The sequence below is a fragment of the Drosophila sechellia genome, chromosome 3R (assembly GCF_004382195.2).
Source record: "Drosophila sechellia strain sech25 chromosome 3R, ASM438219v1, whole genome shotgun sequence".
NCBI lineage: Eukaryota > Metazoa > Arthropoda > Insecta > Diptera > Drosophilidae > Drosophila > Drosophila sechellia.
Window position 1 is genome coordinate 12,700,094 of NC_045952.1, and position 25,577 is coordinate 12,725,670.

The 25,577-nt window shown below is 46.4% G+C and overlaps 5 protein-coding genes across 9 annotated transcripts; 2 read left to right on the forward strand and 3 right to left on the reverse strand.

The window, feature by feature from the left end:
• The first annotated feature begins 10 nt into the window (after positions 1-10).
• Positions 11-876, forward strand: LOC6606188. The gene has a single exon (XM_002030960.2). It carries the CDS (start codon positions 77-79, stop codon positions 863-865), a length of 789 nt encoding a protein of 262 aa, XP_002030996.1. The 5' UTR covers positions 11-76; the 3' UTR covers positions 866-876.
• LOC6606189 (F-box/LRR-repeat protein 7) lies at positions 870-12,968 on the reverse strand. Its single transcript, XM_002030961.2, has 5 exons — positions 12,557-12,968; positions 2,972-3,846; positions 2,121-2,918; positions 1,874-2,053; positions 870-1,809 (listed from the first exon to the last, which is right to left on the reverse strand). Exons 2-5 carry the CDS (start codon positions 3,774-3,776, stop codon positions 1,274-1,276), a joined length of 2,319 nt encoding a protein of 772 aa, XP_002030997.1. The 5' UTR covers positions 3,777-3,846; positions 12,557-12,968; the 3' UTR covers positions 870-1,273.
• Positions 7,210-8,316, reverse strand: LOC6606190 (kappaPI-actitoxin-Avd3b). The gene is made up of 3 exons (XM_002030962.2): positions 8,203-8,316; positions 7,548-8,136; positions 7,210-7,487 (listed from the first exon to the last, which is right to left on the reverse strand). Exons 2-3 carry the CDS (start codon positions 7,609-7,611, stop codon positions 7,276-7,278), a joined length of 276 nt encoding a protein of 91 aa, XP_002030998.1. The 5' UTR covers positions 7,612-8,136; positions 8,203-8,316; the 3' UTR covers positions 7,210-7,275.
• A 2,933-nt stretch (positions 12,969-15,901) lies between the features above and the next one.
• LOC6606191 (calponin homology domain-containing protein DDB_G0272472) lies at positions 15,902-23,398 on the forward strand. 5 transcript variants are annotated; one of them, XM_002030963.2, is made up of 8 exons: positions 15,932-16,310; positions 17,215-17,425; positions 17,515-18,903; positions 18,967-19,051; positions 19,344-19,461; positions 21,629-21,753; positions 21,973-22,727; positions 22,819-23,398. In XM_002030963.2, the coding sequence occupies exons 1-8, from the start codon at positions 16,063-16,065 to the stop codon at positions 23,275-23,277; spliced, it is 3,390 nt and encodes a 1,129-aa protein (XP_002030999.2). In that variant the 5' UTR covers positions 15,932-16,062; the 3' UTR covers positions 23,278-23,398. The 5 variants fall into 5 exon arrangements, with proteins under 5 accessions (XP_032577398.1, XP_032577400.1, XP_032577401.1 ...); XM_032721508.1 differs by lacking the exons at positions 21,973-22,727; positions 22,819-23,398 and adding an exon at positions 21,835-21,966 and having other exon boundaries at positions 15,915-16,310; XM_032721507.1 differs by lacking the exons at positions 19,344-19,461; positions 21,973-22,727; positions 22,819-23,398 and adding an exon at positions 19,884-21,173 and having other exon boundaries at positions 15,902-16,310; positions 21,629-21,717.
• On the reverse strand, positions 23,396-25,576 carry LOC6606192 (poly(U)-specific endoribonuclease homolog). The gene is made up of 5 exons (XM_002030964.2): positions 24,984-25,576; positions 24,765-24,924; positions 24,441-24,646; positions 24,151-24,383; positions 23,396-24,087 (listed from the first exon to the last, which is right to left on the reverse strand). Exons 1-5 carry the CDS (start codon positions 25,108-25,110, stop codon positions 23,845-23,847), a joined length of 969 nt encoding a protein of 322 aa, XP_002031000.1. The 5' UTR covers positions 25,111-25,576; the 3' UTR covers positions 23,396-23,844.
• Position 25,577: the final 1 nt, after the last annotated feature.

Consider the following 25,577-nt stretch of genomic DNA (forward strand, 5'->3'; position numbering starts at 1 on the left):
TTACCACGACTACTTTGTCATCGATAACAATAGTCAGTTATCGTTTTCAAAAATTCAAAATTCCCTAGTTAAGCCAATGACACAGGAACCCAACTGGAAAAAGGACTACGACCGTCTGGTCCGCGAGCATTTGAATGATCAGAATCAGGCGAAAATGATACAACGACAAATACGGCACTTTCGGTCAAAGCGTGTACGACTCCAGAATGAAATCGAGGCGGAGAGCAAGAGCATGGACGTTTGGGTAAAGATGATGGAGAACTTGCACCGCGGAGTGGAGCGCTTTCAGCACAACCACCTGCTCACGCCCAAAAAGCGCAAGCAGCTGCGCCGCATAATGCGAAAGCTGCCCTTGAGCAGTTTGGATGAGCAGGTGCGACTGATGGAGGTGTCGGAGCAGTTGGTGCCCAAGCCGTGCAAGGAGACTCCTAAACCACCGAAGGGCAACGAACGCCCGTTCATCAAGTACTCAGTACCGCATCAGAAAAAGAACTGCGAACCCAATAATCAATCCCCCGTGGACAAACGGCTGGCCAGGATATACGCCAATCTGAAGGCTCTGCTAAAAATCCACGAGCAGACCTCGTCCGTCATCGCTGATATACGTTCCCTGATGGCCACTATTGACTATTTGGAGCGCGGAAACTGCACCAAGATAAAGATCACTCCAGCGGAGGGTTCCAGGCCGTCAATAAAGGCCACCATCGAATTGGATCGGCTGCGCAGGACCAAGAACGGCAACCACTACACTCGGGAAATTATGGACGTACGTCCTCCGTACATCCTTGACCATGTGCCGCAATTGAAACCAAACATTTTCGACGCTCTGGGAAGAAAGGCGGCAAAGTCAAAACCTAAGCACTGAACCATTTCTGGTGTGGAAAATAATTTATTACTCCAAGAATTAGTCTACTTAGACATAGTCTACTGAACATGCTCTATGCTACGCTAGTCCTGTCCTGCGTCCGTTTGATATATACAATTTACAATAATCTTATTTAGCTCGGGCAAAGTGGTGGCTGATTACAGAGAACACTTTAAGATATGCTTTTTATATAAATAATATCCAAACCAATAGATTCTCTCGGTTAATCATTGAACTAAGACTTGAGGACTTGTATCCCAAAAGTCCGTGTATGGCTAAAATTTGCCTGCCACTTTATCAACTATTTTGTTTTTCAAGAGTATTCTTTGCCCATAAATTCCCTTTATATCTGTGCTCATATGGCCTGCCTCTGTGCTTTGTGGTGGCTACCGCCGGCTATGGGACATCTCAACAGAATCCCGGATTGGTGTGTTCGATGATGCAGCGCTTGCAGTACTTCTTGACCGCCCGGTAGCCCTCGATGGACACCGGACAGTCCTGGATATTCAGTTGCTGGAGTCCACGGCAATAATACGCGATACACTGCACCCCGCGGTCTGTGATCATGTCGCAGCTGCGCAAGCTGAGCTTCTTCAGGTTCGGACAGCTCTCGGCCAGAGCTCGAAGCCCCGCATCGCTCACATCGCACTTCCCGATGTCCAAGGCTCGCAGACGTGGGCAGGATCTCGCCAGAACCGTAATGGAGTCATCGCTCACGGCCTCACATCCTCGAGCGTTCAGGTAGCGCAGCTTATAGCACCGCCTGGCAATCACCTTTAGCCCCGCATCCGAGACCCGTTCGCATTTGGCCACGGAAAGGTAGCGCAGTGCGGCTCCCAGCTTGGCCAACTCATACAATCCGAAATCCGTGATGTTCAGGCAGTCGGACACACTGAGCTCCTTCAGCGAGACGCAAAAACTGGGCACAAACTTCAGACCCGCATCTATTCGTTTGAGAAACGAAAAGTTATTCATATCGTATCATACGAGTAATCCACTCCAACTCACCTGTGACTTGTATGCAGCGGCGCAGATAAAGGTAAACCAGCTGGGGGCAGTTCTTCACCACGATCTTCAGACCCATGTCATCGATGGCCATGCAGTCCGTGAGGTCCAAATACTGAAGCAGCAGGCGACGCGGCGGCTCCATGTGGGGATTAGGACTGATGCTGCTCACCTGGCTGCAGCCTGAGAGTAAATATGATTTAAAACATGAAATCATCAATAAAAAATCCATTAAACTATATGCACTAACCCGTCACATCCAGATGCTGCAGGTTGCTGCACTTGGTCAGCGCCTCGACCAGCGCCTGATTGGAGATGTCCACGCAGGTCTGTAGCTGAAGGTGGGTCAACTCGGGGCAGCGGCGCGTGAGGAGCTGAAGACCCTTGTCCGAGATGCGGCAGCCATCGGCGAGCATAACGCGCTCCACCTCCGGACAGGCGCCATTGCAGCTTTGGCCGCACAGCTGGCGGAAGATCATCTTCAGCGTCTTGTCGCCATTCAAGTGCTCGCCCCGCAGCGAAATCACCTTCCACAGGATAGGCCGCCAGGCGAGATGCTCGAATCTACGGCAGACTCGCGCCACGTTGCACAGCTCACAGCTGTCCAGCCATGAGAAGATCCGTACAACGGCCTCGTCGGGCAGACGATCAAAGAGCGGACCACAGCGGAAGGGACCTTTGCGGTTCCAGGGCGGCGGTCCAATGGCGGTGCCAGACGCTGCTCTTCCTCCCAATCCATTGCTGGAAGCTCCTCTTCGCGGCGTTGTAGTCGGCGTACTGCTGGCCATGATTCCCGCTCCACTGGCCGTGGTGGAATTGGTCACATTGCCCGCTCCGCCACTTGAATGGTGACCTGTGGGAGAGGGTGAAACCAGTGTGGCATAGCCCTGATCCAAGCTGGGCGAGAAGCGGCCCAGGTTGCACAGCCCGTCCGACAGGCTCTGGCCCTTGGAGTGCAGGTGGTTGGAGTTGGAGCTGCGGTTCAGCAGGTAGCGATCCGATCCACTTGTTTCGCTGGGACTGGAGGTGCGCGGATGATGCAGGCGTTCTGAATAAATAAGCATTAGTATAATTTCAGGACTTGGATTTAAGTCTACCCACCTGGCAGTCGCTCGTTCCCGCTACCGCTGCTGTAATCCTCCAGGTAGTAGCGTTCGTTTTGGAACTGACTCGCCTCGGCGCCTAAGGGAAGGGCTCTCAGGGCGTTGCCCAGATACAGTGACTCCATCTTCTTTTCCAGCAGGTACTGGGCTCCATTGCCGCCGCTGCCATTGCTGCTGAGTACAGTGGGCACACTACAGCGGCCACCTTGGGCACGTCTTCGTCCTCCAGCTCCACCACTGCCACTTCCATCTCCACCGCCACCCGCGTTGTTGTCACTCGAGTCCTCCGTATCTGCACTGTTGCCGTGCATCCAACTGGGTCGCTGGGTTCCAAATTGCAGGACATGTTCTAGTGTTAGGAAGTTCCGCGGCTGTGGTACGGGAGCCACGTTCCTCGACGCCGGAGCTGGTAGTTCTGGGGACTTTTTCGCATGCCTACCCACCGAAGCCGTGGAATGGGCTCCATAGTTGGTCTGCTGATCGGTTGGTCGCGAGTGCCGGCCTCTCAGCTCGAAGGTAGCCGCTTTTTGCTGCACCATATGGAGCACTGCTGCCGCCGACGAGGATGCCACAGCCTGGTCGCTGGGCGGCGTAGAACTGCTCGAGGCCAGCGCTTCAGCCACCTCCAGGACGGGATTGGGTGACTTGCGGGACATCATCTTGTAGGCTTGTGGATCCAGCGGACTGGAGCTCAGCGGATGCGGGTGGTGGTAGTGGTCACGTACCGCATTGCTGTTACGGCCCAATGAAGCAAGTGGACACTCCAAGTCGCTGCTGCGACGGTTGCTCGTCTTGTGCGACATGGTTGGTACCTCTCCTGGTTGGAGGATCCTTTGTCTATCAGCTAGGAGGCCTCTAGAGTGGCGCGAAGGTCTATAATATACAAATAAGGAATACTTTTAATATATTTCTTTAATAGTGCAATAAAGTCCATTAGTGTAAGTGTAGATAACTAGGCACACCTTTAAAATATTTATTAACAAAATTAGCATCCATTATTAAGGAACACGCCTATCTCAGATTAAGTAATTTTAAGACTGCAAACAAATGTCTGATTTTTCCAATTGAATTGTAATTATGGTGGAATTTCCTAATATCATTTAACCCAAAGGCTCCAAACGAAGCAATATGTGTGCCAAGCTGTAAATGGAATTCAAATCTGCGATGGCCATGAGAACACGGAATGTCTGGCGAAGTGGAAGTGTGTGGGTAGCCATTTGTGGGTCTGCATGCCATTCGCAATTATTAGAGGAAAAAGCAGCGATGGAGCGGCATAACTGGGAGTCATAAAATGCATATACATTGCTGTGCAAACCACTCCTCCGAATCTTTACTGCATTTGACCTTTCAAATCCAGCACTCGACTCTGGTGGGTGAAATGAGTTGGGGATTGTTGGAATTATCGGTTGTCGGCAAACAAATCGTTCTGCGCACGTATATATTTTCACAATTAATAAGGGGATCGCCCACGCAAACACCGAACAAAAATCATTGCTTAGCTTTATATGTGAACAACGGGCATATCTTTTATTTGGCCACACGTATGCTGTCATTTCCATTGAGTCGCGCTCCAAGCTCCAGCTCCATTCATTGTTGTTGCTCCGGAACCAGTTTGCTGGGGAAGCTGCAGAGGATCGGGGGGCATGGGGAACTGTGTATTTTGGATGAGGAAGAGGCTGCAGAGGCAGCAGAGGCGTGGGCTGGCTTGTGGCCATCCGCAATTTGGCCTAACCTTAAGACCTTAAATTAAGCCGAAAGTAACCCAATTCGGCAAGTTGGGCACAAGAACAAGAGATTTGGGCAGAAGCCATAACCGTTCTCCGGCTAGGGGGCTTGGCATAATTTACTCGCCCATCTGTGAGCCATCTCTTAATAGAAAACTATAAATTCATTTCAAATTTCCGTGGCATTTCTGGGTGGGGCCGCGCTTTTTTACGGGGCACACCTACGGAAAAAATGGGGCTGGGGTGGCATACTTTTGGGACGAGCAAATCAAAAGCTACTCACAAGTGGAGCTCCGCGCCCGGCTTTATTTTTATTGTAATCAAATTTGAAATTAATTTCAATTTCTGATTTTTGTGTTGTATCATTTTGTGGCCGCACCATAAATAAACACACCAATAGGCTGGCAATAATAACGCGGTGCTCTAGCACATTTGGTGGTGCCACGGAACATAGACATATGTCTTGTCATTTGGCTTATGGCAGCTGATTAATCTTAGCATCTCCGAAACCGAAACCCAAACCAAAATCTGAATCTGAATCCGAGGTGAAGTGGAGCCGCCGCCTGTCGCGTATGCCTCATATGGAATGTAGCTCAACTGGTTCGAAGCCCCAAACGAAAATCCCCGAAGAAAGAAAGGAAAATGCTCCAAGCTCCAGAGATCACTTCACTCTGGTCCACTCTGGTCCACTCCTGCCCAATTCAATCCGTTCGAGGGGCATTCGATTTTTTCCTAGACCATGGCCAGCCATTGCCATAATTCACAATAGTTGGACAATAAATAATTAATAAAGCACGCTCGGTGTGTGGACAAAAGTGTCAAATGGTTCATTGGGCAACACAGCATGGAATTTGCATAAATTTACATGCAAATGTAATTCATTTTGTTTGTCTTATGCTTTGTCTCTCGACTGAAGGGCCTAAAATATCATTAGTAACGCATTAAGTGTTGTAAACAACGCACGAAGCTTGTAAAGTTCTTGTCTTCCAACACTTGGAACTCAGATTAAAGCCAGGCTTAAGAAATTTGAAGGAGAAAGTTTTGGTCAAGATATATTGACTTAAGTATGAGCATTTACCATAATTTGGTAAATTTATCTACATTTTATCTAAATAAAACGTAATGTGCGATTAAATATATATTAATAATCCGGATAAACTTCACATCTACTATATTATTATTATTATTAACTGAGAATTTACGATGCGTTATGCAATTTCGCTTCATTTTATTTAAATTAAATGAGTATTATCTTTTGACTTTTTGGCGTCCTTACCATTAAATTTATATCCCGGATTACCTTCGTATCTGTCAAGTTGCTCAATCAATTGCTGTTCAATTAAGCCGCGTATATATTTCGCAATTTTTATTGCTCAAATAAAAATTAAAAAGCCAGCTAAGGCCAGCGATCGGCGGACGTCCATTGGAAACTGGTCCAGCTCAGTATCTGGCTCGATCTGTGTCTATGTTCCTATCTCCTTCTTTACGTGCTTGTCCATATTTCCCTGTCCAAGCCAAGCCTCTTCAACTGAGCTCAACGAGCACACAAACGAGCACATAAAATATGACAACAACAAGTACTAATTATTTAATATGCTTAATGAGCAAATGTCGCCATCGTGGTGCCCACAGTGCACTCGAACATGGCAAGACTGCCTCGGCACAGTGGGCAAAATGTTTGAATAAGATATAAATAATCAATTAAACTAGGAACTGCGCAGAGTGTGAAATTTAAATAAATGTAATGGACATCTTTTAACGACTGTTATTAACTGACTGTGTAGATGTTTTATGGGCAATCTTGTACTTTTTGATAGTGTCATCTTTTTGAGCACTTCCTCGTTAATGGAAATCCCCATTTTTCACCTTCCTGATTACTTTATTTCTCTTTATTAATCACATTGGGCACACTGTGCGCTGTGCCAAACTAATAACTGCTATTTTCAACGTTTGTGTGTGGCGACCGTTGTCTGCACATGGTTGAAATCTAACGCCGTGCGGCAATAGCAACAACAGCGGCCACATCTTGGCGCCACGGACAGCGGGCACCTTTTGGCCTCCATGGCTTGGCGTGCTGAGCGCCTGGCCCCAAGTCTTGGCCCAAGAGGCATGTGCTCCACGGAGTGCCTATGTGTGTGTGCGGCTACCGTTTTCCCGCAGCAATTGCCGCTCTGTGGGTTGGCTTTTTTCATAGTGTCAATTTTGATTTAGCAAAACGTTGATGGTGCTGCTGTTGCAATTGTTGTTGCTGCAGTTGTGCCTGCAATTGTTATTGCAGCAGCTCCATTGGGTTGTCAGCGCACCCGCCGCCTAACACCTCCTGGGCAAATAGACACCCACTGTGGAACAAGCCGGCGCTGCCTAGAAAGTGGGTGGCACTGACAAGTTTTACAAAAACAAGAATAAATATATACGAGTATGAGCTTAAATTATAGTAAATATTTCTTGGCAGCGAAAATGGGCGCAGCATCAACTTGATTTTCTCAGCGATTTCACACAAAATGCAATTAGCTCAACTGGCCTTAGCGTACTTAAGTCTCATTTATTAGTTATTGTTTGATTCGAATCGTTGTTCTTTTCAAGCGCCAGTGGAGTTCAAATTAATTGGCAGAGAAACTGGGGCTAGGCAAATTTTGCGACATCGAGCTTGGGTATGGAAGTTGTTGCCATTGCTCGCACCTCCATAGAAGATGAACCTTTGGCACTTCTGCGATGTGGAGTTGTAGAACCAATTGCGCAGATAGGCCTTGCCTTTGCCCACATCCAGTGGCTGGAGGCATCTGCGTTTGACTAAAATCACATAGTCCATGAGTTTATGAAGTTACTTCTTGAGTGGGAATCCACACTTACTCGAATGACTCTGCTGCAGACAGAGCACGAAAAGAATGAGGAGACACGATATTTTGAACAGCATGGTGATAAAATTGAAACTAACAAGAATAAAAAGCTATTGACAACTTTTATGCCAGCAACAATTGTTTTCGAACTAGAGAGCTATATTAAATCAGGTGGTATAGAACAAACACCAGTGTTTGTCTTATATTGCCTATGATAGCCAAATATTGTGTTAGTTGTTTGCTTCTAATCATTCGTCATGCACTTAAACTGCCTTTTTAGGCATTTGTAAAAGTAAACAAAAGCAGGTGAGAAAGAAGTATACGGTTTCGGTGAAACTTAAAAATTCAATTCAAATATAACCTGATTGTTACGTACTATACATGTAACTTAAATATTATGAAATATTCAATATTACAAATTTATGGACAATTCTTTTTGCAATGCCACCAAGTTGCAAAGTTATTTGCATTTCCATTTCCACTGATACGTTTTCCATTGAATCTAAATTTTCGACAGGCTCTCCAATTTCTATCGTAATACCAGCGAATTTTCCAAATCGCACCTTTGCCAGTATTTTTAGGCAAAACGCATATTGCTCTATCTAAATGGACAGAAGTTAATAACTTTATATAAGTTATATAAGAATATAAGTTGCACATCTACTTACAAGTGCTAATCTGAGGTGTAATAACTATTAAGATCAAACCGAGATATAGCCATTTTAGCAGCATTATTTATGTGTGACTGAGTTGTAAGTTGATAAATGCAAAAGGTACGAATATTAAACAGCTTTTATAGGTGAATTAATAAGCCAAGCGACAGTCGCAATTTAAACACCCTATAAAATGCTTACGACTTGTTTTCTATTTAACAGTATTTGTATTCATAAGGTAATTAAATAACCCATTATGCGGCTAAACGTCTTTCCAAAACTGGCTTACCCACTTACTACCTTTAAGAACCCCGAAATTTATTTATTCGCTGCCATTCTGTGGCAATTAGGCATTGCTTAAATATTTATTTCGACACATTTAATTGGCCGCAACAATGGCTAAACTCGGTTAACCGTTCAGTTAAGTTAAATGAACCCGAATTCTCTGGCTTCTCGTGTTGCTGTTGTCTCTATGCATATATGCGATGAAAAGAATTGAAAGTTGACACAGTTCAAAAAGAATTCGAAATGTTTCGCCAGAAGAAAGAGGGGAGAATGTGCTCGTATTATTAAATATGTATGGGCGGCATTTCGGAATGGGCTATATTTTTGCCTATGCATGCATAAATAGGCACTCGTTATAAAGGTTCCAGCTGAATAGGCCGTAGATGGGAAGTTGGAGAAAGAGATTGATATGGTAGAAAGTATTGAATGGAACGAATGAATGAAGACTCAATGTGGTCGTAGCGAAATTAATTAGAGCATTCGACTTGATTTCGAGCTATGCGATATCGGCGGATATAGTATTCCTTCCCCGCTCTAACTGTAAATTATGGGAATTTTGTCTCAATTTGTAGATTCTGCAATCTCAATTACCTAGGCAAAAACTTTCTCAGGAAGCTGCTCAGTGACTGTGGAAAAACTCGTTTAAATTTCCACTTGGCCATCGCTCACTTTTTGTTCAGCGCTGATTGATCTGATAGTGCAAAAAATGTTTAATATATATATGTATATATATAAATTGATTTCTTGACGTCTACGCGCTATCCATCAAAATGGGACTTGCCTTTAAAGTCTTTACGAAATTTCTTTAATGGTTTTGTGCCATTTCTTTCGTCATTATCTGTAACTAAAAATTTCACCCGAGCCATTAAAGAAGAACGCGCAGATTTTAGTCGAACTAATTAAACCGAATCTTATATAATGAACCGTGAACACAATAACAACCGTGAAGACGCAGACGCGGCGATTGAAACATTGAGACTGTCATCAATCAATGGCAGATTCTTGGCCAGCTTCTCATCCTCGACTCGAGCATAATTCAAATTCCAAGCGAATTTCCAGTTCGTTGCTTGAGTCTTTTGTTCTGCGCCACGGCCCCGAAAATAACTTTTGGCAGTGACTGTGCCTTAAGCTCAAAATTAAACAGCAAGCCCGGGCAAAATAAATTAAAAAAAAAGGGGCCCAGAAACAAGGCGAGCTCATTGCAAATTACATGCTGTTCCAGGGGCAGTGCTGACTTTGACGGGGCCAGCACAATTGCGGACGTGAATGATGGCACCACGGCTAATCCCCAGATACCCAGATCCCCAGATTCGGAGATCCGAGATCCCCTCTAGCGAGATCCCCGAATTCGAAACACATAAATCCAGGCCAAGTCAAAGTCCAATAAAAATGTCGAGCAAATGCAAAAGAGCGACAAATGCTTGACGGACCAAATGTCAGAGTTAATTTATCTAAAAGCATTGCCCGACTTTTCGTTGCTAGACGGCTGCTAAAAGAAGACAGAGATCGGATAATTTTAATTAAGACAAAATATTTGAAATTCTGCACAAGACAACGAGGTCTCTCTAACAAGAAGCTAACAATTTGCCGCGCGCAATTTTTCAAATTACATTTCATTACAGAGAGAGGGAGAAAGAGAGAGAGGGGGAGAGGGAGAGAGATGGCCATGATCGAGTGATAAGTGCAAGAGAAAAGCACCGTTTTGTCCCCGTCTCTTGGCCACTTTTCATTCGGAAATCGGAATCCGTCGAGAAAGAGAGCGAAACAGGTTATATCCGTGTGGTGGTGGCCCGCATGGCCAAAAGACCAAGCCTAAGCCAAAAGACGCCCGCATAGGTTGCCTATCTGCTTTTTTCCGCCATCTAATATGCTACACATAAATTGTTTAACAAATTTAATTTTAAAGTTCAGCCCGCAATGCCCTGCGACAACGGCAACGACAACAGCAACAATTGTGGCAGCAACTATGTCAGTCACTCGGCAACATGGCCAACTAGCAAGTAGAAACAACATTCCAGCTGCCTCCCCCCGCGCACCTGCACCGCCGCCCTCTCCTCTCCTCATCCCCCCCTCCCCCTCTCCAGTTGCCCCCCTGCTCTAGCTGGCAATCGTCAAGCTCGTAACTAGCTGCAGCTACAAGTTGCCGTTTCTAATACAAAACTGTCGCTTGTGGCGTGAGAGACTGCAACTCCGGCCACCGAGCTCTCTTGGCCATGATTCGCGGCAAGCTTTGGCTTTCGAGACAACAACAGCAGAAAAAAAGAAAACGTCAAGAAAAATGAAAATAAAGGAAAAATAAATAATAAAAAATACGTCGCATTGCATTTTAGTATTTGCTGATTGCACTGTTGCAAGAGCTATGAAATCATACAAACAGACACATAAATACCCGCACACACACAGCGCAGGGAGACATACAATAAAAGTTGCGGACAAGAAAGGAAAGTCGATTAGCCGGCGGATAGAGCCGAATTAAAAATGCTCTTCAGATTAAAGGCCAAATCCCTGATTATCTATACATAAAATGACTATTTAAGTGCAATAAATAAATATGGTATATTTTTTAATGCAACCTTTCATTGAAATGTTAAAACCAATTAGCAATATTTCTGCTCAAACTAGAAAGAAAAAATGCAAGCCATAAATATTTTATATAAAATATATCGTAATACGCAAAAAACAAACTAATTACTAAAATATTGTGGCATCTTAGAAATATGAAAGTTAAAATAGATAATGCATTTTAGTGAATATATTAATGAATAGCTACATTCCCCAAGTAGTTGATGGATCCACGCCATTGCAGTTCGAAATATAGAAATAATAAATATAAAAAAAAACTGTTGAAAATCTCATGAAATTGGCGAGTGGCTTTTCCATGTCTGCAACTGCGATGGCGGCAGCCTTTTGGCTTGAAAGCTTTTTGGCTTTGATTGGGGCTGCGGGCCATGGCTGAATGCTGGACTGCTGGATTGTTGGACCTCTGGATTGTGGATTGCATTGGCTCTCCAAGTGGCCAAGTGGCTCGCTGGCTGGCCTGTCATTGCAATGCGCATATGTTGACATTTTTGTAGGAAATATTTGAAATAGCTGGTAAATGCGCGAGTAAGCGGGCGATCTTTGCCCGCTTTCATTGCGAATAGCCGCTGGCTGGGAAAGTGCGAGCCCGACACAAATGCCAAAATGTTGTGATATCAAATGTCCAATTTGTAATCATTTAGCCATGCTAAGATTACAAGGAAGAAGTCAAACATAATAAATTCGTCTGCTTGTTTCGGTTTCGGTTGGTTTTCTGCTGGGTATACGAGTATATGGTTTCCAGCTAACCGAACTACAGGGGCAAACCCTCGGGCACTTTGCTAATGATGTGAAGAGCCGAAAACATTTGGCCAACACGTGTGCCATACCTCTGATCGCCCAACGCTGGATAGAATTCTCTACATAAGTATCTGTCTATCTGGTGGGCACTGTGGAGTTCCAGGAAAAATATGAATATAGCTATTTTCGCGGGGGAAAAGGAAAGTCGCTTGGCGTATAATTGCCGAGAGCATGCGTTTGTGTGAGGATGAAATTCAATCAGTTGGCCATAAACATATCCGTTGCAGCAACTCCTAGTTGAGTTAATGACCAGTCGAGAGATCCCGACTTCCTCTACGTGTATAATTTGCATGCAACCACCTCGCGGAGAGGGTGTATCTCCAGCTCCATCCGCATCTGCATCTGCATCTGCATCGGTGGTTGTATCGCGAACGAGTTATATGCCAAAGTGGTGCAGCAACAACAATAAATATATATCTCCAAAGGTGTGATTTTAATGTGACAACTTTTGCAACTGGTTTGGGTTTTGGCTTTGGTCTTAGTTTGGGGTCGAGAGTTTTCCTCCGATGCGAGGTGTCACAGGGAATGGGCGTACGAATAATTTCATTAAAGTTTTACGATCGTGCAATATTAATAAAGAATACTATGGAATATATGCTTAACGAAGCCATACAGAAACAAAGAGAGCGAGAGGGCGAGCGAAAGAGAGGGCCTGAAAACCTGAACCTCGAATTGCAATTTAATAAGTTGTGATCGCCCATTCTACCTTGATGATTATACAGGTAACTCCGTTTGGCTTCTCATTTATGCATCGCATAGCACTTTGTTTATTTGGCAGTTTTTGCAGCTTCATTTAATTTCCATTTATTTTCTCTGTTATTCCACTCGCACACACACACACTAGCGCACTCTTTTCTCTACTTTATTTTCATTGCAGGTCGCGTGAGAGTGTGTGCGTTTCGATCTTTCACTATGGCTCTTTGTGTTATCTTTTTTGCGCTCACTGACTCACGGCACCAACACCAGCACAGACTCTCGCACACACACACACACACACACCCGTAGGACACGTAGGCACGCAACGCAGAGCGCAGAGCGGCGCCTTGAGACCGTTTGATCCGCTTCTACGAGATCGGGACACGCGGGCACCTGGATGCGTCGACAGGTAAATGGCAACTGAGTGCGAGTCGCAGCTCAGAGGCTATAGATCGCGACCACGGCGGCAGCGAAAGAGAGCGGCGCGCTCTCTTGACCGAGGCAGTAACACACCACAGATGGTGGGAGGGTGGCATTGCCAGCCGAAACCGAAAGACTTAGGCAACGAACTTGTTGAGTTTTAAAGTTGAAAATCACATCCTCGAATTCAAAATATTTGATGAAGTGATACTGTGACCAGAGACCCAAACAGTCATTGTTTTAATGAACTTGTTTTTAATTTCCTAAAAATGTAGCATACCTAATATGAAATTTCAAATATAAAGCTGACAAATATTGCTTTAAAAACAAGCAATATTTCTTTTGTATTTCTTAAATTATAAAAAATTTCTAAGTGAAATTTATATTTTTCGTTAAAAATACAACACAAATGTAAAGATTTATGTAGGCTAACAAGTGATAATATTAATAAAGAAATTTAAATTCACCACTTATTCGAACTATTTCACCGTGTTCCCAAACTCCTGGTCCGCTCTCTCCACCCCCCTGTAAACCAACGCCTGTTGGACATGTTGTGCTACTTTTCCGTTTTTGTTGTTCTGCTGCTGTGCTCGCAAAAATATTTCCACCACGGCATAACTAAATGTGCCTGTGGGCTTAACTGGCATACAAGAAGAGAGCCCCTCAAGATTCCAGGCTGAAAATCTTAAAAAAAGAGGCTTAAGAGTACGGCTGAGTGGGTCTGTGCATGTGTGAGCTGTGTGTGAGTGAGCTGGATTACAGGCGCGCATGCGCAGCGCACGCCTCTCGCCCTCGCGCTCCCTCTTTTGTTTGCAATGGAATTTCTTTCTTTTCATAAACATGTTTTCTGGCCGCTGTTGTTGGCTTATTACAGCATTTAAGAGGCAAAAAAAAAAAAATCGAGGGGTGCGGGGCTCGGCATAGGGGATCGGGCACACACTAAGCCCAAGTTGCATGAAACAAGTTCAGCGCTCGACTTTGGCTGCGGCAGCTCAGTTTTGGTCCGCTCTCGGCTTGCTGCGTTTTAGCCAGCCCAGCTCTTAACTTCTTCTTGAATGACTGCGGCGCAGGAATGCAGTGTTGTAAATAGCTAAGGCCGCAGCGACGCAAGCGGCGACTGCGACGCCAGCACCGAATGCAAGCGGTCCGCACCACATTGTTGTTGGGCGCAGAATCAGAGCAAGTCGGAGGACGACCGGGCCAACAGATCGCGACAACGATCACAGCAGAGAATTCGAGCTGCAGCTTTGCACAGCCAGAAATATTGTGTCTTACGAGAATACACTGAATTAGGATGTAAACTGCAGTATTTCCTAATGCTCAAGTGGCCATCAAAATTATTACTCCATAAAATGAGATGTTAAGACTTATGACAATGCATTTTTAAAGCCAAGCAATTAATTTTCCCTGTGTAGCGTTCGATGTTGCTGTTGCCGGAGCTAAGGCTGGAGCAATGAAAATTGCTGAGAGCGCCCCGAGGGCTTCCAACTTGGATTGGGACTGGACATGGTTGGGACCCGGGTCTCTTGCCGCTGCTCTTGACCACGATCGATAAGGCTCGCACACACACGGCCACTTCAGAGACGGGCTTTTCGTGTAGGTTATGTTTATGAATTGTCTTGCAGATTTTTGCACACGGAATTATGCGTTTATCTCAGAGGGTTAATTTCACTGGCTGCTGCTGTTGTAGCTGTTGCTGCCGCTCTCATTGCTGTTGTTTTCCATGCCCTGGGTAATTAAATCGCAAGAAGCTGATAATATATGGAAAAGGGCTCAAAGTGTGCAGGAAAATGGTTTGTTTTGCCCCTTTTTTTGGCCAAAAGGGTTTTCTGGCTCTGCCGCTGCAATTGCTGCTGCTGCGCTTGCTGCTGTGCATTTGCCCGCTAGGAAATTATTCATGATAACAGAGATTGCATTGATTGATTGTGTGGCTGCACTTGGGATGGGTTCGACTCGGATCTCCTGATCAGGCTTTGGGTGCTCCGGCGTGCTTTGCGGGGCTTGTGGAGGGGGCCGTGGGGTCGCCGGGTTCCTGGGAGCTGTTGCATCGACGGCTACCGAGTCTGAGTTATTTGGGCTATTAAATGTCTGTGATTTGGTCATAAGTTATAGGAACATCGACAATCAATTGTTGGCGGGTCTAGGCGGTTACCACATGTGGCAGTAGCTGGCCCCTGGCAGCTGAATACTGAAACTTAATAGTCTTCGAAAGGAATTTGGTAAGAGCGCTCCGCGAAGGATATTCATACTTAATATGGAAAATTGAATTCATTAAAATTTATTTTTGAATCAAATTATTTTATTTTTTACTTATACTCTTAGCTTTTCAACCACAAAATTCCTCTGGCACTTTGACCTTGTTACTCTCTTATATGGTTTAATTACTCCTAATTAAATTACTCCAGCTATTAGCAACGTAGGTCATAAATAAAGCAACTCAAAACTAAATATAACTGCAGAAATAAACCCAGTTAGGAGCCCTTAAAATATGCAATGAAAACGTTTTTGGCCTCGATTCGCACTGAAAGACAAGCCCAAAGTTGAACAACCCAGAAGAGGAGCAGAGTGGGGACCATGTATATGACCAAATATTGGCACAAATGAACGTGTCTCCAGTGCATTGACGAGTCCCCCTTTGGTATCGATCAAACAGAAGACGAGCCAATACCGGAGAGATTCCAGGACAAGCCCCCCATCGAATTGGTGAGCTGCCATGGCGACAATTGCATTGCTGCGAAGCAAATGCTAATGGGAGTGTTTTGGAATCTTGCTGACAGGGCACGACGTGGCACCAAACCCATTACCCAGGCACACTAAACCATATATACCCATGGATGGGGGATATTGGGCCGACCGAGTCTATAAAAGCCCCGACTTGTGTTTGCCGCCGTTTCAGTTCAACTTCATCGCGTCGTCGTCCTGTCGTCCTGTCGCTCACTCTTTTGCAGAAGCAAAGAAACAATTAAAGTGCAACCGCAAGGCGGAAGGAAGTGCATACCACAAGTGATTCCCCTGCTCCAGCGCCGAGTTGCATGTTTGATTGTGCCACAAACTTTTAGCCAAGTTCCCCCCGTGCCCCATGCCCTTGTGTGTAAAATGAAAGCAGACAACTTCTTCAAGTACGACGCCCCTTTGTACCAACCGAAAAATACCAACCGGAGCCACTCGCACTCGCAGAACCAACCGCAAGCCCACACCGGCAACATCGGCCATCTGACATCGTCGCCGCTTCTGACGAGCGACGACCTGCGTCATCTCACCCAGCAGCGGTCCACCGGATACTCGGACAGGGAGAGCATCGCCAGCGTCAGCAGTGCGGGTGGCCGGATTAAGAGGCGATCGAGGTAATCCTTTTGGAAGAAGGAGAAGGGTGCAAGTGGGAGTTGTCTTGAGATGTGGTCAAAAGTTGTTTTCCTTGCAGTTGTTTCCTTAGGAACTGACAGATGCAGTTAACGTCAACTTCTCCTTGCGATTAACAGAGCAGTTGCACAACATTGTAGGGATTATTCAGCGAAGGGCACCTTAAGGAATAAAGCTTAAAAAATTAAAAAAAAAAAAAAAAATAATTTTAAGATATATTTTCATTAGTCTGCGCTTTACAAGGGTCATTATTATTACCGCAATTTAATAAAATAAAAAACTAAACCATATTAACAGATTTTTAGACATGTCATCCAAGAATATAAAAATCAATATATTTTAATCCAACTATAAAATATAATAGAAAAAGAACCATGTATAAAAAGATTCTGTTATCCAAATTAAATTCTGGGCCGTATATATCGTAGAGTAATCAAGAAGTTCTATTAAACTAAATTTAAGGAATTATTTATTACTAAAATAATACTTAATTTTATAATTAGAAAAAGTTAGAAATCTCGGTCTTATTTCCACCTAGTTTATTTTATACACCTATCGTATTCCAGCATTGATAAATAGTTTGAATCATCGTGTTATATGTTGCTCTATAGGATTTATCAACCCTTGTGTAGGTGTTTGCTCAACCATGACGCATGCACTCGGCCACAGGAGCAGGGTTACATTTTTATTTTGGCCAACCTGTCGTCTTGGCAACAACTGCAACACCAACACCAATTGTCACCCCGAAAGGCAGCTTCAGATAGGCTTTTTTCGTTTCGGTCACAGTTCCATTTTACACTTCAGTTGCTGAGCAACTTTGTTCCGTAGTCAAATTCTGTCCAAAAATGTGATCCTAGATGTGCCCTCCAACTTTCCTATAATTTTTAGAAATTTCCCGATGAAGTCTTCGAAGGGAGGCATCACCAAGAAGAGCAAGACCATGGATTACACCAACTACGCCTATAATGAGGCAGTGGGTCGCCTCAAGGTAATGCTGGCCGACAACTCCTACGTGGCACCCAAACTGGGAGGCGGAGTGTCTTCCTATTTGCGCAACCTTAACGAGGATTCCGGGGACAACTTCTCTGACAACCTATCGGTGCGTTTTCCAACCAATTTTGTGCAACGAATTCCTGTATACATATATATATATATATATATATTTCCTGTGTATATATATTTCTATAGGTAATTGAGCGACCCGTCTTCTCGGACATTTCCAAGTACTTGTCGCCCAGCCAGAAGTCGCGGATCAGCTCCTATCGCCCCAAGAAGAGCTACTCCTCGGGGTATCTCTCGGCTTCCAAGGAGAATCTAGCTTCCACTCCTTCGCTTTACCCGAGCGCCTCAGTTCCGGCTGCTCCTCTTCCCGCGGACAGTGTCCCGGCTCCTGTAGAGATCTTCAGCTTTATCGAGAAGCAGGAGGACTACATCGAACAGTTGGAAAAGGAATCCAAGTACTGTCGAAACGAGCTGACCAATCTGTTGGGTAAAGTGAAGGATGTGATCAATGAAAATGAGCAGTTGACGGAGAATGCTCGCTCTGAGTTGGTGGGTCTTGGTTCGGGAAATTCCAAGCATCCAATTGCCACCACTAGTCCTTCCTCGGACAGTGACGAGCACTTGATGTTCGCCAGTGGGCGTAAGACCCCGTCCACGCCGAGAAAAGGTGCCTCCAAGGGACAGGTGCAAAGTCCTCGTTATGCAAGCGCACCCAATATTGTTTACGAGGCCAGGATCAGCGAACTGGAAGCCGAACTGATGCAGGCCAGCATCGATCTGAGGCGTCTGCGTACCGAGAACGAGGAGCTAAAGCGGAAACTGAGTCATACGGATCCTCTTACCACTGTGGCCACCTTGTCCGGAGGATCCAACTGTGAATTGCATCGCAAGCAGCTGGAGAGCCTGCAGCAGGACAAGCAAACTCTGGAGGAAAGTGTTCGCCACTTGCAAAGGCTTCTGGATGAGGCAAAGGCCCAGGGTCAGGGTAGCGCCTCGTCCAAGCGATATATCAACGACTTGATGCAGATGGAGCGCTCCCAGGCCGAGCTAGAGGTTCGCCACCTCCGGGATGAACTGGATCGCCAGCACGAGCGGGTCAGGGAGCTGCAGCACGAGATGGCCAGACGGTTGGCCGAGGAGCGGGCCAGTGCCGAAAGGCGTTACAACAGCCAGGTGGATCAACTGGGTGGAGATCTGAGTTGCCAATGGGAGCAGGTGTCCAAGCTTCAGTTGGAACTGGAGCGCCAGAAACGCTACGAAACAGATCTCAAGCGGGATGTGGCCAGTCGCAATTCGCAGATCGAAGAGCTGAAAATGGAACTGAGAGCTAATAGGACCACTTTCCTGGCGGACATGGCGCAGGTGAATGCAGAGAAGCAATCTCTGGAGCAGGACATCACCTCGCTGCGCCTTCAGTTGGATCGGGCTGGCAGGGAGGCCAAAACGGAGGCAGCTCGTCTTAATGCAGAAATAAATTCGCTGAGGCAGCGCCTTGATCGCGGGGATGCTGATCTTCTACACTCCAAACGAGAGGTACTGCGGCTCAATGATGAGATAGCCAATCTGGAAAAGGAGGTAAATCATAGTATTTATTGCATTTATTATATACTGTTAAAATGTTATCACTTTTTTTTACAGCTTGCTTATGGGGAGCTAAAGAACGAGATACGACCCACCAAAAAGGATCTGGACAAGAGGATCTCTGAGTTGCAGGATAAGCATGGTAAGTGGGCCAAGTTAACACTTTAACTGGATCACTTCTATCTTTCTACACCCACTTCACCTTTCACTATCCTCTCTATGAACTCTGGTTAAGCTATTGATGCTCCTATTGTGTTCTGCGTGTGTGTCAAATGATATAAAGTCAACTATATTCCAAAGATTCGAACTCGAAATTAACTACAGAGAAATATTCAATAGTTTATCCATGAGTTTGTTCTGTAGCGCGTTGCATTAAATCCCATATCAAAGTACATGAAACATATATAACTAAACCGTTAAATGTCTGTTTGTAGCGGGAACGGTAAATGAGCTTGAGGAAATGATAACATCTCAGAAGCAACTCATGGATAAACTGACCAACGAGTGTAAGACCTTAACGGGCAAATTAGAGGACACGACCTACAAGCACAAGTAATTATGATCAAATAATACCTAAGCGTATCACCTAGAAATTCTGCAAACTCAAATCGATTTGGCTTTTAGCAATCTATTTATACTATAGTGTAAGTCTTACCAGTTCGATTAAGTTGTATAGTCACAGTTAATTATTACAAAACGACACCCAATGGTATGTGGGCAATTGATTGAAAGCCTTTCGACATACGGAAACCACCGCACAGCGCAATATGAAATTCAAGGCCAAACCAAAGTTTTCCCACCAGTGCATTCCGAACACCAATTTTCTTTTCCGAGATTCATTCGTTCCACACCAAAGCAAACGCAATAACATAAACATCTCGACCTAGCTTGAGACTGGATTAACACGCTGTACTTGTACTTCTTCAAACCTTTCTTTTGCTGCCTACCCGCCACGCAAATTTCATGGTAATTAGAACCAATTTGCGATCTTGTGATGCCAACAACAACAAGCGAGCCCTTGACCCCAACAACAATATCAGCTCCTACAGCACTAAAAGAAAGCGCAAGCGAGTTCACTTTGCCGCCTGATCTGGAACTGACCGATTATCCAGGAGATGTGGCTGCGGATGTCGCTGCTGCCACAAATGCGGATGCTGTTGCCGGCGATGGCGATGAGATTCTGCAGAACATAATCAGAAGCAATGAGCGGCTGGCCAAGGAGTTGGCAAAGATGCCGCCGCTTCCCAAGATCTCCAGCTACAAGAAGTCCAGAGCCAGAGCAGAGGCACCAACGCCAATAGCAGCAGCATCTGAAACAGCAGCGACACCAGCGTCATCCAAGATCAAATGCTTTTGCCCCAGTTTCATGCGACACAGACACGAGCATGAGCACATCCATACGTTGCGCAGACGCAGCAGCGGCAGCAACATCAGCAGCGAGACGAATGTTGCATGTTGCCGCAGTAGTCGCAACAACGGCAGGGCAACAGCAGCAACAGCAACATCAGCATCGCCAACAGCAGCAACATCGTTCAGCAAAGCGCGTACACAAACCACGCACAGCAAGAGCATGAAATGTCACGGCCACGAATCCACCCTAGACACGCACCACCAGCACGAGCACCACCGCACCACAAGCAGCAGCAGCAGCACCACCGCCGAGCCGCATCATCATCCTGACTGCTGCCATCCATGCAAAACGGATCCGTTGCCTTGGCTGCAACAGCATTTAGTTTTGAACCAGATCCTCAGTAGTAGTGCCACCGCCTGCCAGCCCACGTGTCAAGTGCAACACTTGACGGTGGAAGCTGATAGTATGGCAGCCACATCGGCAGAAGCCACATCATCCACTGCCTGCAGAGGTCCTGGCAGTAATGCTCTGAGCGCCAGCATCAAGCCAAAGTTGTACTTTGAGCAGCTGCTGCGGCGGGACGGTTGCCACAAGAAGCCGCGTCCGCCCGTCAAAGTGGACGTCAATGTGCGACTGGTGCCCAAGCAGCCCAAGCCGAAGGTCACTCGCTCCCTGAACGAGACGTTCGTCAAGGAGGTGGACGAGGTGGCACAGGCGATGAACGAAACCTTTGTGAAGGAGACGTCGCCGGAGCTGGCTCGGATCGATGAGCAGCTGGCGGAGCTGGAGAGCAATCGAGAGCGCGAGGATCACGAGGATAACGAGGAGGTGGACGAGGAGACGGAGGAGCAGGAGCAGGCCACCAAGCTTTGATAGCGTTATTCTAAGCCACAAGAATAGTATTAAGTTTTAGGTATATGCATAGGGATAATCCATTTGAATATATCAATTTATAAGAATATTTTCATTTGATAATGATTAAAGTTTAGTAAATTGGGATTATAGCACTAATACTTATACTAGCAGATAATTTTATTTCTTTTTGCGAGCTTTTAGTTTGACCTGTTTTAAGTTGACATATTTTCTGTTTTTGATGAACCACAGTCTGGAGAAGCAGCAGCTGAGAGCCACAAACGAGCAGCTAATGTCACGCCTTAGGCAAATCTGGGGCAAATACAAGGCACAACTGCCAGCGCACCAGGGATCCCCGGAGCTGAGCTCCGAGGACATGCGGGAGGAGCACCCAATTAAATCCGTGACGGTACCTAACAGTATTTAACTAATATCTTTTTCCCTCTTTCTTTCTTCCATCCGATTCTCTTTCTATCTTTCCCTATCTCGATAACCTACATTTAAACTTTCTTGAAGAGAGGAAATATCTGCTTTACAATCGAATCTAGAGTATCTGTCCAATCGCATGTTGAGTAATGAGGAGCATATGAGTAAATTAGATAGCTCACCACACGATTATACTAGCTTAGTACCCGGAAAAGGTAAATTCCCCGATTCCCATCAATAACCAAGTAGAGCACCTTCATCCCATAGTTCTATAACTGATTTAACCACCCCATCAGAAACGGAAGCTGAAGTCAAGGAGGCGGATCTGCCCGATAAAGAACCCATTTAGACCCTATTCACACGACGACTCCAGCCACACTCCTATAACACTTGATTGGCGATCCACTCTAATCAAAATTCTTGTACTCACACAGCCGCTTACGACTACCAGGCAGCGACATATGGCACCCCAATCGAACCCATACAAAGCACCCCACAACCACACAACAGCGCCAGCGACAGTGATTACACGTCCGGAGGGATTGTCTTGGGCGATGGAGCAACTGCATCCGCAACAGCAGCGGCAGCCACAGCAGCCAGTATTGCTGCAGGAGCAGCTGCAGCAGCAGGATCAGGATCAACAGCCACTGGACGAAAGAGCAGCATCGCCGACTATGGACTCCAAGATAACGATGACGAGAATCTCAAGGACAACCTTGGCCTGGGCGAGAAGCAGCAGCAACAACAGCAGCAGCAGGACCTGGACAGGCAAAGGGAGCGAGAGGAACGCGACCGGGAGCTCCAGCAACTCCGCGAGCAGCGCGAAAAACGGGAAAGGGAACGCGAGCGGGAACGGGAACGGGATCAGGCCGAGCAGCAGCAGCAGGCGGAGCAGCAGCAACCACAGTCGCAACCTCTGGCAGAGAGCAGCATTACCAATGCCGGCAGCGCCAATCTGGCCGCCTATAACACAGACTACAGTGCCTACGATCAGCAGCAGTACGACGCCAGTGCCTATGATCCCAATGCCTATGGCCAGCAGCAGTACGAGGGGCAGCAGTACGACTACGGCGATGCGGGAGCCGGATACGACTATGGAGCAGCTGACTATGGACAGTCTGGATACCAGTATGACGCCGCGCCAGGAGGCACCGCAGCCGGCCAGTCACAGCCACAGTCGCAGTACCAGGCACCAGCTGCCCCCCAGCCAGTGGCCACGGATTACAACAGATCGCCACCGCCATTGGCAGCGGCGGCAACGGGCATCACGTCCCCGCCAGCAACAGGAGCGACCGGAGCAGCAGCAACACCTGCAGTACCAACAGCAGGAGCAGGAGCGAGCCGACCACAATCGCGCCCTGGCAGTGGAGCTGTGGGGTCAGCAGCTGCGGCTGGAGCAGTCGCCGGCGGAAAATCCGCTGTGCCACAACAGCCTGCCGCGTCAGCCGCCGGCAAGAAGTAGCTGGAGTCCCGACTGCGAGGATCGCCTGACGCTGGAGTGCTCCATCAGTAGTCCCAGCCTGATGCGCTCGTCCAACGATGAAACCTGCTCGGAATTGGCCGATCTCAGCGAGACCTTTGTGGTCGTGGCTGACAATGGTTCGGAGGAGCAGAGCTTGTCCCCGGCCCAGACCACCATCATCACGGCCAGAAGGTCAAGTGCTCCGGCCGTGGTCCAGCAGGCGGACATTGCCAACGATACAGTCACCATCGAGCGCCATCTAGATGCCCACGATTAGGGGTCAGCACCGAGTTCTCCAGCAACAGTTTCTTCAATCAACATACTTCTACTCATGTGTTCCATAATTAAACGAAGAAGAGAAATACATGTTTTATAACTAATAAATCCATTTGAAATAGGTTGATTTTGTTATTTTATTTTTAATTAGCTAGTTGAAGAGATTCAAAGGTATAAAAACTAGACTGGTAGGATGGTATTAAATCCATTTCGAGGCTGAGTTTAATGACTACATAATACTAAAACGTCGCAATCACTTTTCTGCCTTTCGCAATTTCAAAATAAACGCTTTTGCCTCTTGCATAATTTCCGCCAGTAATAACTATTAATGTTAGAACTAATAAACAACTTCGTGGTGTAAGTGCTTTGCGCCACGCAATCCTGTCAAAACAACCAAAATGATAGGCAGACGGGCATTGTTCATGTCCTGACTGACATCCTCGTCAATTGCCAGCGACAACTGGGCCAAGCACTCATAAAGTGGCAAACTAAAATGAACTTGACTTTGAGCTTGGAGGTTAGCCGTTTGCTGATTTCGATGAGGTAACACGAATGTAAGTAATTTGATCTAGGAGCTGTCCGGATAGGCGGTTCCTATCAGGCGCATGCCGTTCCATTTCCATCCGTGGGAGACAATCGTGGCGGAGGCATGGCCCAACTGGATGTGGCAGGGTTCCTCCTCCGCCGTGGCCAGGAAGCAAGCGGTGTATAGGGCGAGGTCAAGTTCGGGCGAGGTGCCCACAAAGAAGCCGTTGACTGGCTTATTGATGTTGTGGAACGTGTAGCGAACGCTGAGGACCATTTGGTTGTGCTGAGGAAATAAAGCAATCCCCTTTTATAAGGATCATCTAATACATCTGCCTTTAAGCCCTACCTTTCCCATTTCCTTGTGGTTCAGCCAGCCCTTGTAGTCCACATTTCCACGCTGCTCTTGATCGGCAAAGTACAGCCAGTTATGCAGGCCCAGGACCTTCTGGTCCCGAATCTCCGCCATGAAGACGTGCTCGAAACTGGAACTGCCCACAATGCCACGACCTCTGGAGTAGGGAGTGAACCACAGCTCCTGCAGCAGACGCAGCTGATCGTCATATTCTACGCTCACAATATCTAGAGGGTATTGGATAGGTATGCTAATCTGATTTATTTGATTTAAAGGTTACTCACCCTTGTGTACCAAATAACGCATGGTCAGCTTCATCACACGCGTACCCATCACGGCCCTAAGGAAATCATGCTGCTCCTGGATGTGCTCCGGCGTTGGATGCTCCTGCACAGCCACGTCCAACTCGTAGTTGTCAAAGAGCCTCATAAGCAGAGCGGTGGTGGAGTTGGCATCCCTGGCCAGGAGATCCTGGTGCAATTCAAAGAGGCTGGAAGATTTCAAGTAAGTATTTAATGAATTATTATTTGTTATAATATTGTTTGCATTATCATCAAATTAAACCTTTTAATTATAAAATTCATTAGGCATTGCAACTAGGTACTTACTTTCTAGGGGCGCGATCATCATGAGCACCTGAAGTGGTCTTCCCCTGGATATTCACCTTGTAGAGGTATGGACTGACCTCGGTCTCCTCCGCGTACAGATTCTTCGAGAGGGTCAAGACGTCATCCGGCGTTTTGGGCAGCGGTTTGCTGTGGAAGTACTCTAAGAGAAAAAACCGATGTGCATTCGCTTACGGAAGAGAGCTTAAAGAGAAAACTTACCGTAGAAGTGCCAGCTCAAAATGCCAATGGTGATCAGCAGGCCTACGATCACGAATCTCTTCAGCTTCTGGCATTTGGCGCTGTCGATGTTGCTAGTGCTGTTTGTTTGCTGCTGCACTGCGTCCATTGTGATATAATTATCCAATTAAGATAAGTCAAACATTTGTTTTTGCGCCTCTGTTTACTTTCCCGATGCTCGCCGTTTATCTTTAGCCAAAACTCTCGCGTTGATCGAGTTTTATCTGCTCTTTACGACCAACTGCCTTTGTGGCTGAAACGACACTGAGCAGTGGGTTTGCTCCAATGCGGATCTGCCGCGCATATGCTTGCTGAACACATGAGTAAATCCCCCGAAAAATTGGATAACACGCTCTCCCTCTCCCTCTGTTTTCGTTTTTGGCGCTCTCTGGGGGATCATTGTTGTGGTTTGTTTTGCCCTCACGAGCAGCATTTGTTTGTTCAGGAGCGGATTCGTTGGGCCCCCTTGCCAAATTTCAACTTGGAGGCTAAAAATGACAATGTGCAGCATATGGTGTAATTTATGTGGTGGCCCAGTTCCAGGAAAGCGGTCAGTCCAAGTATGAAAACAGCCTA